This window comes from Anomaloglossus baeobatrachus, chromosome 2 (assembly GCF_048569485.1).
Source record: "Anomaloglossus baeobatrachus isolate aAnoBae1 chromosome 2, aAnoBae1.hap1, whole genome shotgun sequence".
Classification (NCBI taxonomy): Eukaryota; Metazoa; Chordata; class Amphibia; order Anura; family Aromobatidae; genus Anomaloglossus; species Anomaloglossus baeobatrachus.
The window spans coordinates 26,587,378-26,600,049 of record NC_134354.1 but is presented as its reverse complement, the minus strand read 5'-3'; the positions used below and the strand labels follow the sequence as shown (position 1 = coordinate 26,600,049).

At 36.0% G+C, this 12,672-nt stretch overlaps 1 protein-coding gene across 1 annotated transcript; it reads left to right on the top strand.

Moving 5' to 3' along the window:
• Positions 1 to 862: 862 nt before the first annotated feature.
• GJA8 (gap junction protein alpha 8) lies at positions 863 to 2,710 on the top strand. Its single transcript, XM_075333285.1, has one exon. It carries the CDS (start codon positions 863 to 865, stop codon positions 2,708 to 2,710), a length of 1,848 nt encoding a protein of 615 aa, XP_075189400.1.
• Positions 2,711 to 12,672: the final 9,962 nt, after the last annotated feature.

The following is a 12,672-nucleotide window of genomic DNA, read 5'->3' as shown; positions in this document are numbered from 1 at the left end:
GATACATGGTTGGAAATTGAGTTTTTGAAAATTCTATATTTTAGTTAAATTTTGCTTGTTTTAGTCTTCTTTTTTTCCTGGGATACTTTGTTACTTTGCTTTTTTTCATGAACATATAATTTGAATAATGTTTTATTTTTGTGTATTTTCCTAAATTAAATGCAAAAGAGATTTTCCTTTACCATTTTATTTTATATATTTTAGCGTATTTTCCTGTTTCATGGGTTTACGCTAAATGTTACAATATTGTACAAAATTGTTACAGATATGATGTTTCTTTTACTTTATCCACTTAACCTTATTCAACATGATGACGTTACGTCATGTATATTGCTTAACGTATTTGATTTTTCAGCTTTTTAATCTCTATTACATGTTTTACCTTTAGATTTTTCTCCTTTCATTTAATATGTTAATTTATTTTAATTAATATAGTGAACTGTGTTGTGTACAAGAACATTACATATCTTATATAAATATATATCATATATATATATATATATATATATATATATATATATATATATATATATATATATATATATATATACCTGTATTGTTGTGGAGCTACTATTTTTAACCGTGGACAATAAAGATTTTCTTTTTAACTGCAGATGGATTTTTTTTACCCATTTGTCTGCTGGGCTGTGCTTTTCTCTTCTTCCTAATGTGTATATATATATTTTTGGATTATGTAGTTTCTTGTAGACAACTTTTTGTACTTAATTTAGAATGTATTATTACCAGTATAAATATATTACACATATGATACTGTTATTGAATAGTGTTTTTATTTGGTACACTTGGGAATCCACTAACGTTTGTTCATTTTTTTGTATTATTTTTTTACAGGCTGTAGATAATGGGAGACTGGAGTTTCCTAGGGAATATTCTAGAAGAGGTCAATGAGCACTCCACCGTAATTGGCAGAGTTTGGCTGACGGTTCTGTTCATTTTCCGGATCCTCATTTTGGGAACTGCTGCTGAGTTTGTTTGGGGGGATGAACAATCTGATTTTGTGTGCAACACACAGCAGCCTGGTTGCGAAAATGTCTGCTATGATGAGGCTTTCCCTCTGTCTCACATCAGACTGTGGGTCCTGCAGATCATCTTTGTCTCCACACCGTCCCTGGTGTACGTGGGACATGCTGTCCATCACGTTCGGATGGAGGAGAAAAGAAAGGAGCGAGAGGAAGCAGAAATGAGTCGGCAGCAGGAAATTAATGAAGAAAGGTTGCCTCTTGCTCCTGATCAAGGAAGCATTAGGACCACCAAGGAAACTAGTACCAAAGGTACTAAAAAGTTTCGCTTGGAAGGAACTCTCCTAAGAACGTACATCTGCCACATTATCTTCAAAACTCTTTTTGAGGTGGGCTTTGTGGTGGGACAATATTTCCTCTATGGTTTCAGGATCCTTCCTTTGTACCGATGCAGTCGTTGGCCTTGCCCAAACACCGTTGACTGTTTTGTCTCCAGGCCTACTGAGAAAACTGTATTTATTATGTTTATGTTGGCAGTGGCTGCAGTCTCACTCTTTCTGAATGTGGTGGAGATCAGTCATCTGGGTTGGAAAAAGATCCGCTTTGCATTTCAAAGGAGTGCAGATCACCAAACTAATTCACTACTTGGAGAAGTTTCCCAAAAACCATTGCACTCTATTGCCATTTCTTCCATTCCAAAATCTAAAGGGTATAAGCTACTGGAAGAAGAAAAAGTTGTCTCCCAATTCTACCCAATGACCGAGGTTGGATTAGAAGCTAGTCCTCTTCCTTCTCACTTTAATAATTATGAGAAAAGCAGCACAGGTCTCCTTGAAGACATCTCAAAGGTCTATGATGAAACTCTGCCCTCGTATCGTCAAGCTGAAGAACAAGAGGTGGTGAAAGTGCAAGTGGCTGAAACTCTAGAACAAGAACCTTCAGAGAGAGTCCCTTCAGTGAGAGCCCCTTCGGTGCGTGCCCCTTCTGAGCGTGCACTTTCTGAAAGAGCACCATCCCGTGCTGTGTCTGAGCGAGCAGCTTCTGAACGTGCTTTTTCTTCCCTTGCAAAATTACCTTCCAACAATGCAATCTCTGAAAGAGCACCTTCTGAGCAAGCGATCTCAGAGCGAGCCATTTCCCGAGCTAATTCTGACCATGCCCCTTCTGAGCATGCACCCTCTGAGCACGCTCTATCTCGAGCAACTTCTGAACATGCGACTCTAGAGCGAGTACCATCTCGAGCAACATCTGAACATGCCCCATTTGAGCGTACTCCCTCAGAAAGGGCTTTATCCCGAGCAGCCTTTGACCATGACCTTTTTGAGCGTGCATCCTCAGATCAAGCATTATCTCGGGCTACTTCAGAACATGCTTCCTCTGAGCAAACCCCTTCACAAGACACCCCTGCTCTTTTTGATCCCCCTCTGCAAATTATTGCTTCTACAGTAACTTCAGATCAAGTCTTAGATGGAAACAATCCAACCAATTTCGACCATGTACCCTTTGAAAGTGCATCATCTAGGGCACTTTCAGATCTTTCTAGATCAGAACACCTCCCTTTAGAACATGGGTTCCCTGAACCTTTGTCTGAGAAACCAGACGATTATGAAGCAGAACCACCAGTCCCTGAACTGCCTTTACTAAGTTTCGAGTTATATCCCGATTCTAGATCCCTCAGTAGGTTAAGTAAAGCAAGTAGCCGGGCTCGCTCAGATGATTTAACTGTATGAACGGAAAGCCATAAAACTAGTAATGCAAAATAGTATACAAGGTATGCAAAACGGTCAACTTGATTTGGATTCTGAGGTGCCAAAGGTTTAAGAAGACAGAATGGATGATGTAAAGAAAAGTGCTACATGGGATACGCTGCATCGTATGTTTTTTCAAATTCAAATGTTTTAAATATAGAAAAAAATATACATTGTTCTAATTTTAGTGAGTTAAATTAATGCAAAGATTTTTTCCATTTAATGTTGGTGAGACTTAAGGGTTATATTTGGGAAAAAATAGGATTTTTTTTAGTCTATTAACATTTACAACTACCGATCCAGAAAAACATTTATTGCATATACCTCAAATCATAAACTGAAACCTGGAAAAACCAAATGCAAAAAAAATCCACAAACATACATTGCAATTACATAGCTAATAAACTAAAAAAAACTTACAAGTTTTTTTCTATTCAAGTTAAAAAAATAAAATTATAATAAATATTCAAAAGAATAAAATGTTATTATTAGAATGAGTAATTTAAAATGATAAAGTTACAATTTTAAGTTTTTTTAAATTTTGACCATCTAGATTCATAGAAACTGGTGAACTGCTTAGTAAAAAAAAACACATACTTCTCTGTTTTTCTGTATAAGCCCATTCTTCTGCGTGACCAGATCACTGTTTATTTTTCCTATTTCGGAATGTTCCGTAATAGTTACCCAAGAAATTTTTTTTTTCTTCTCAGTGGCTGTAATTTTCCTCCCGGATTCCTGATGTAATTTCCAGTTGTGTTCAGATATCAGTGTTATGCAGCACAAAAGGAAGGAAAACATAGAAAAGGTAGAGGCAGAGAAATATATATCACACATTAAATAATTTCAACAGAATACAAGGCTTTTACTTTTGTCTTTACACGGAAAATTCCAAGAAAATTAGTTAACTAAAAAAAAATAAAAATAAACTTACTGTTACAATATTACTTTTTGATACATTTTTAGAGGGTTTGGTATTTTGATTTTATATTTTTGGATAGGTTTTTAATTTTTTATTTTAATATATTTTGTAATTTAGGTTTGATTTTTTTGTTAGACTTTTTAGATAGGGTTTGATATTTTTATTATATTTTTAAATTCTTTGGGACAGGCTTAACAAACTTGACAATTTATCAAAAGTAAATCAATATGTATAGCATTAGAAATAGAAAAAAAATGTATCTCAAAACATTAAAACACATTGATTATTCCAAAAATGTTCACATTCAGGGAGAAAAATCGATTAACTCTAATTTAGAAGATCAGAACATTTTATAAGATAACGCTCTTGTGCATCAGATGTGAATCAATTGACAACAATTTTATAACAAAACAAGAGGTATAAAGCACTAAAAATTAAGTAAATTTTGTAAATAAATGGTTGAGGTAAAAAAAATTACAATTTGTTAAATTGGAAAACAATCTATTAAATCTAATTTAGAAGATCAAAGCATTTTATTAGATAACGCTCTTTTGCATCAGATGTGGATCAATCGACAACAATTTTATAATAAAACAAGAGGCTTAAAGCACTAAAAATTTAAGTAAACTTTGTAAACAAATGGGGAGGTAAAAAAAAATTGAATTTCTTAAACTGGAAATTGGAAAACAATCTATGAAATGTAATTTAGAAGCTCAACTCATTTTACCAGATATTGCTCTTGTGCATCAGATGTGGATCAATCGACAGCAATTTTATAATACAACAAGAGGTATAAAGCATTAAAATTTAAGAGATATAAAGCATTAAAAATTTAAATAAACTTTGTAAATAAATGGAGAGGTCAAAAATTTGGAATTTGGTAAATTGGAATTTGGAAAACCATCTATTAAATCTAATTTAGAAGCTCAAAGCTTTTTATTTGATTACAATTTTTTGCATCAGATGTGAATCATTGAACTACATTTTTATAATAAAACAAGAGGTATAAAGCGCTAAAAATTTAAGTAAACTTTGGAAACAAATAGGGAGGTCAAAAACTAAGCATTTGTTAAATCGGAAGACAATCTATTAAATCTAATATAGAAGATGAGAGCATTTTATTAGCTAACGCTCGTGCAAGTCATGTGGATCAATCAACAACAATTTTAAAATAAAATAAGAGGTATAAAGTATTTAAAATTTAAGTAAACTGTGTAAAAAAATGGGGAAGTTAAAAAAATTGAATTTGTTATATTAGAAATTGAAACAATATATTAAATCCAATTTTGAAGATCAGAGCATTTTATTAGATTACATTTTTTTTGCATCATATGTGAAACAATCAACATCAATTTGTAATAAAACAAGAGGTATAAAGCATTAAAAATGTATGTAAATTTTGTAAACAAATGGTGAGGTCGAAAAATTAGAAATTGTTAAATTGGAAAACAATTTATTAAATCTAATTTAGAATATCAGATCTTATTAGATGACGCTTTTATGCATCATATGTGAATCAATCGACTACAATTTTATATTAAAACAAGAGGTATAATGTATTAAAAATTTAAGTAAACTTTGGAAACAAATAGGGAGATGAAAAATTATTGGAAATTTTTCAACTTTTTTTCCCCTTTGATCTGAATGGGTTGACGAAAACTTGAATATAAAATTAATCTTTCAAATAGATCAGCGTTAACAAAATTCCAATTCTAAAATTCACCATGCTTGAATGATTTTTCTCACAATATAATTGAAAATGTAACTCCGGCTCTATATTAGAGACCTTGAGTCTACTCCCAGTCTTGGCAAATGGGGAAAACTGGAACAAACAAGGGGAATATTGACTATGCCACAGAACTTTTTATGAAGAGGGTAGAAACCTACCGGCCGGTAGACCCAAGACAGTAGAGATGTTTTTTTTTACAGCACTATGTTGGTCAAATATTCAGCTGTAGTTTGGGATGTAAAACTTTTCTTGATACTTTAGTTATTTATAGATACCACGTTACATGTGACTTATTTATAATGCTAATCTTTCAAAAATTCTCTGTTTTCTATTGTCTCAATGCAACTCCTGGTGGATATTCTCGTCCTTTTGTGTGGACGGCTGTGAGCTTTTTACTCAGGTGAGTAAATAACAAATACATTTTAATTTGTAAATTTGTAAAACAAAGAAAAACTTTTTTTTCTAGACTTTTGAAATATTTACGCAATTTGTTTTTATTGATATATGGTGATTATAGTATATTCTTTATCATTAAAATTGGGCTTTTTTAGGATATAAATTTACTTTTATTTGTCTCAACTTGTTTTTGTTTAGTTAAAGGTTTATTCACATCTCATACATTTATTTTGATGTGTAGTAGTTGTGGGTCTCTTTTTGGGGCCCGTATCTATCTCTTTTGGGGCTCCGACTCTGTGTTTCATTCATATGTGAATTCTGACCACCTCTAAACATGACAAGGCCCCTTTCTCGAAATAGATATGGTTTTATTGATGGAACCAACATCTACTGTACTTTTGCGGCATATCTTGTGAATATTCCATAAATTTATGGATCAGTTGCATTTAGGCATAAATAAAAATGAATGCCTATCCATGTAATGAATGGATGCCGCCATTACAGAATGCCTCTCCCTCCTACAACATGAAGTTATACCCTAATTTCCATAAACCTTGAAAAGGCATATGAAAAGGGACTATAGCCTTGAGACAAACCCTTTTATACCATATTTACTAACCTAACCATGATTATTTCCCAACACTTTTAAAGTTCATAGTCGCATGAATTCTTGAACGTTCTCCATGAGTTCATGTGATTTGAACAGGAAAAAAGAAAAGGATTGGATATTGGAGTTCAAAATTCTCAAGCCCTTTCTTCCCCGTCATTATTTGTTGGATGGAAATTGGGAGGTCCCCAGATGGTCAGCTGGTCCCATCGAAATGGTTGGGTTCGGATGGCTTTGACCTAACCTGTATGGGGGCTTTAACTGTCCTTGTTGACTGTAGCAAATAATTCTATTTTTATTTTAGGCTTAAGGCCGTCATACTCATTTGATGGTATCGGCTAAATGATGGTTCGGCCAATCATTCTGCCAGTAGCCATTTCATCCAGGTCTCCCATACACAGGAGCCTTCGATTGGGCAAGATCTCCTGTGTTCTCTATGAGAGAGCCACCACCAGACAAATCCTCCCACGGCTTAGCGCCTCGAGACAATTCCATTGTCATTCCAAAATCGAACATGCTGGGTTGATATTTCCCAATTTCAGTAAATTGTCTGGTTCTCCCATTCACATTAGACTGTTGTCTGAGCCCGTTGATATTGGATATCGGTTAGAGCTGATTGAGATGGGCACTTGGAGGTAAAAAGTTGCTATGATTGATAACTCGGATATATTTGATGATTTATGTGTTTCGATGAGAAATGTGTCTGTATCACGAAGGACAGTCTGGTTGGGGTATGATTTTTTTTTTTTGTTTTATTTTTGCTTACATTGTTTTCTAATTCCTGTCGTAGCTAGGATTATATTATTGTCTGTGCGTATTCCCAATTTTTCTGCAAACAGATCCCTTGCATTAATACTATATTGGCTACTGACAAATTCTAATGATACGGATCACATGCTTCCACTTTCTCTTTCTCCCTCAAAGACAATTGAACTATTTATTTATTTTCGGTGTTTGGACCTCACAGGCTGCTCACTTTGGTTGCTCCATTTTTTGATGACATAGCAGATCATTTTATCGACCTTGTTTCTCAATGTTGACCCGATCCTTTAAATGGTTGACCACTATATAGCATTATAGGCTAAAAAATATGAATGGGTGTATTGCATGATTAGCCAATGATTTACATAGATCGAATGTAATTTTACATTTTCCCTGTAGTGGCTGCTGTATGGTATGGGATAGGTGTGGTCAGTAGGAGCTCCCTATGGCAGAATCAGCCGATTGTTGAGGATTCCAGTAAAGTGTGCCAATCAGCTGAACACTATAAAAGCTTTCTTAAGAGAAGATGTTGAATGTTGTTCTTTAAAGGCTATGTGCACCTTCTCACAGAATTTTTTTTAATTGTTCATTTTCTTCCTGGATGAGAAATAAAGCAGCTTTCTTCATAAAGATAGATATACTTCATTTTTCAGCTGCCGTGTCTGTAAGCCCTTTGTCTTGGTGTGTGCTCTGCAAAAATGTAACAAATACATCAGAGCTCCTGGTTCTGACAGCTCTTTCTGCTGTTGTCCTACTTTTTTGGAATGTTAGAGATATCAGCAGGGAAGTGGTAGAAAGACTTATAGCATCTACAGTCTCAGGTAGAGAAGATAAAATAGTCTGCAGCAAAAGAGGAAAGCACTTAAATAGGAACTAACTACAGGATAGTAGCTGTGTTAATATTTTAGTTAGTGAATACATAAGTGTCCTGGTACATAAAAACCTCATATCCAACCTATATTACTGGGAGAGACACAAAACTCATATCCAGCCTATATAACTGGGAGAGACACACAGACCTCATATCCAGCCTATACTACTGGGAGAGACACACAAAGCTCACATCCAACCTATATTACTGGGAGAGACACATAAACCTCACATCCAGCCTATATTACTGGGATAAACACACAGAGCTCACATCCAGCCTATATTACTGGGAGAGACACACAAAGCCCACATCCAGCCTATATTACTGGGAGAGACACACAGACCTCACATCCAGCCTATATTACTGGGAGAGACACACAGACCTCACATCCAGCCTATATTACTGGGAGAGACACACAGAGCTCACATCCAGCCTATATTACTGGGAGAGACACACAGAGCTCACATCCAGTCATTGGCATCACTACAGTCCAATGGGTAATGATGCAAAGTTTGCACCTCCCTCCAACTTGTCGGTCAGATGTATGGGACATTGTAACATTCTAAATCCTACAAAGACATATAAATTGTCCCCCTCTCCTTCATTATGTAGTAATTTCTCCTACCCTATACTAATGACCCCATTTTGGGCCACATCCTGGTAAATATGTCACCCATTCTGGTAAATATGCCTGCCACCCATCCTGGTATACAGTATGTGTTCCCATCCTCGTATATATGTCTCCATCTTGGTATATAAGACTCCCATCCTGTAATATATGTCCCTATTCTGGTATATATGTCCCCCATACTGGTATATAAGTCTTCTATCCTGGTATATATGTTCTCCATCTTGGTATGTGTCTCCCTCCTCCTGGTATATAAGTCTCCTATCCTGTTATACATGTCCTACATCCTGGGCTCTTCCTGGTAGATATGTCCCCATCCTGGTAAATATGTCCACCATACTGGTATATAAGTTTCCTATCCTGGTATATATGTCTTCCATCTTGGTATGTATTTCCCTCCTCCTGGTATATAAGTCTCCTATCCTGGTATATATGTCCTACATCCTGGACTCTTCCTGGTAAATATGTACCCCATCCTGGTAAATATATCCACCATCCTGGTATATTTGCTCCCATCCTCGTATATATGTCTCCATCCTGTATATAAGACTCCCATCCTGGTATATATGTCCCCATCCTGGTATATATGTCCACCATCCTGGTATATAAGTTTCCTATCCTGGTATATATGTCCTCCATCTAGGTATGTATCTCCCTCCTCCTGGTATATAAGTCTCCTATCCTGTTATATATGTCCTACATCCTGGACTCTTCCTGGTAAATATGTACCCCATCCTGTTAAACATTTCCCCCATCCTGGTATATTTGCTCCCATCCTCGTATATATGTCTCCATCCTGGTATACAAGACTCCCATCCTGGTATATATGTCCCCATCCTGGTATATATGTCCCCCACCCTGGTATATAAGTTTTCTATCCTGATATATATGTCCTCCATCTTGGTATGTATCTCCCTCCTCCTGGTATATAAGAATCCTATCCTGTTTTATATGTCTTACATCCTTGGCTCTTCCTGGTAAATATGTACCACATCCTGGCATGTAAGTCTTCTATCCTGGTATACAGTATATTAATGAAAAATAACCAATAAGCTATCTGCTAAGAATAATCTGCTGCCTTTAAGTGTAGGTGTTTCTTTTAATAGTAGCATTTTTAGATTTTTTTTTAAAAATTTGCCTTATTCTAATTTATGTTATTTTGCAATTTATGAACAGCTTGAGAATTGTTCACTTATTCTATAATCTGCTGATTATTCTCTTCTGATGCTATTAAATGTCTTTGTTGTCTTTACGTCACGTCCATTAACTCTTCTAAAAAAACACTGCCACCCAACCTTTTCCGATTTGCTGAACGCAGCGAATGTTTTCTTTATTGTTCAGCTGCTCTAGGGGGATTTGTATTAAATTCCGAAACGCAGCCGGTGCTCACAACAATGGAATCTGAGCTATAGCCGTCAATAATTGTACTGATTGGTGATAAATGAGTCCTTTAAGAAGGTATCATTTTTAATTTCGCCCCCTTATTTTACATAATTTTTCATTTTTTATGCAGTTCTTTAACATTTTTTTGAAGTTCAATTATAGTTCTCTAGGTGTCAAACTTCAGTAGATAAAACATTTAACATTATTAAATAAATAAATAAAGGTTAGAATATAATTAATATAATAATAATAAAAAATAAATATGTATATATATGATTGTATTAACTATATTCTAACCTTTATTTATTTAAGAAATAATTATATATATACATATATATATATATATATTTTTATGTATATATGTATGTATGTATGTATATATATATATATATATATATATATATATATATATATATATATATATAATTATTATTATTAGGATTATTATTATTACAAATAAGTTTAACTTAATTTTTGCCAATTCCTTTTTTTTCACCTTTTTTAAATCTGAATTTTTTTTTCATTATCCATTACTTTTTGTTATAGTTTATTATGCCATTTTATTACTCTACTTATTTTATATATCATTAGTAATGTTACCGATAGTATCCAGTGCCTTGATACTAGGCACAATATCAGGACCTATATAGGACAGCACAGGGGGATCCCTAGGACATTCAGTTTTCCTATAATGGGGAAAAACTATAGTTAACGATATCACACTGTAGACTTTTTTGACAATAAGATTTTTTTTTTAAAAAAAGTGTAAAAACAACCTAAAAATTAGATTAGCTAAAAAAAAGATGCAGAAATGATTTCAATATCTGAGTAAGAAACAAATTACAGCTCTTCCGCATGTATGAACAAGGCTGAAAATGTGACTTCTTGAAGAGTGTTCACCTTTGGGAATTTTTTTTAAAATTCTGTATTTAAAGAAGTTGTCTATTTCCTTAACATTGATGGCCTGCCCTTAGGATAGGTTATCAATGTCTGATTGGCTGCGGTCTGACACCCGGTACCCGACCGATCAGCTTTTCTTGGTGTCGGTTGCAGTAGCAGGCGACCGTAAATGCTCAGTTCCGGAGATTCCCTGTCTACTGATAGTAGCCGCGGTTGGGTACTACACATCCACCCCCTATTAATGAATGGTAGGCGGATATGCAGTACCCAACAGCAGCCGCTATCAATTGACGGGTCATCTCCGGAGCTGAGCATTTACAGCCACCTGCTACTGCCGCCGGCCGGACTGAGCATTTACGGCCATCATTGCCGGCTGGAACTGAGCATTTACGGCTACCTGCTACCGCCGCTAGCCAGAACTAAGCATTTAGGGCCACCTGCTACCACCGCTGGCCGGAATAGAGCATTTAGGGCCAACTGCTACCGCCGCCAGCCGGAACTGAGCATTTACGGCCACTTGCTACCACCATCGGCCAGAACTGAGGATTTACGACCACCTGTTACCACCGCCGGCTGGAACAGAGCATTTACGGCCACCTGATACCGCCACCGGCCAGAACTGAGCATTTACGACCACCTGTTACCACCGCCGGCTGGAACAGAGCATTTACGGCCGCATGCTACTGCCGCCGTCCGGAACTGAGCATGTACAGCCACCTTATTCCGTTGCCAGCACCAAAAACAGCTGATAGGGGGATGCAAAGTGTAAGACCACAGCCCATAAGACATTGATGAACTATCCTAAGGCTAGGCCATTAGTGTTAAAGAAGTGGCAACCTCTTTAAGTGCATGTAGCTAAAAAACTAAATTTGTAATTGGTTTTCTTTATCAATTCTGCAGCATTTGCCTTCTATAGCCTCTGATTTGCACTGTTTATTGCTGGCTGCAGAATGAGTTAACTGAGCATCCATCAGTGAGCACGCTGTGATGGCCTGACGGGGATTTCGTATCTTTTTCAATTGTCTTTTTTTAAACTCTTTTCAGCTGATTTATGACCATACACCACATCAAAGTTGAAAGTGCAGGAAAAAATAGAGCTTATAACATACCAAATAGGGCAGAAGGTTTAATGGCACTCAAGGAAGTACGCATGTTGGCCGTCTCCTGGAACATCCTCCACCAGGCCCTCTAGTTGTACCCATGGCATAAAATCAGGGCCTGAAAATGTAGGGGGAAAAGTCATGTGGAACAGAGTTAAACAGAGCTCAGAGAAAGGCTCTTTTCTGAAAACTTAAATACATTTTGAAAACAATTAAAACATATGAAAAACAAAAGTAATCAACTGCTGACCAGTCTACAAATGTGACCTAATAACTATTTATCTCTTTTTCTTGATCAGGTGTATCAAGTGTAGCCTTTCCTTTCCCAGCCATCGTGGTCAGCCCTTTATCCGCACTGACAGCTGCTCAGGGGCCGTTCGAGGGCGTGTCTAGGACCGTCACCAGAACCTCAGGGGCGGGGCTTGTTTACATAATAACCAGGTCCTCTCTGGAATGGACTGATAAAAAAGTGAAATCTCAGAAATGATAAAAACATTGTTCTCGAATCACAGAACCTATTGTGAAACCTTGATTCCATATTCCATGATACTGCCACCGATATGAAGCCATCAAAATTGTCACTCCGTTTTTTTTTTTAACTTTAGGAAAAGTGACCCTCTTCCTACAGCTGACAGCTTTCTTTAGAGGG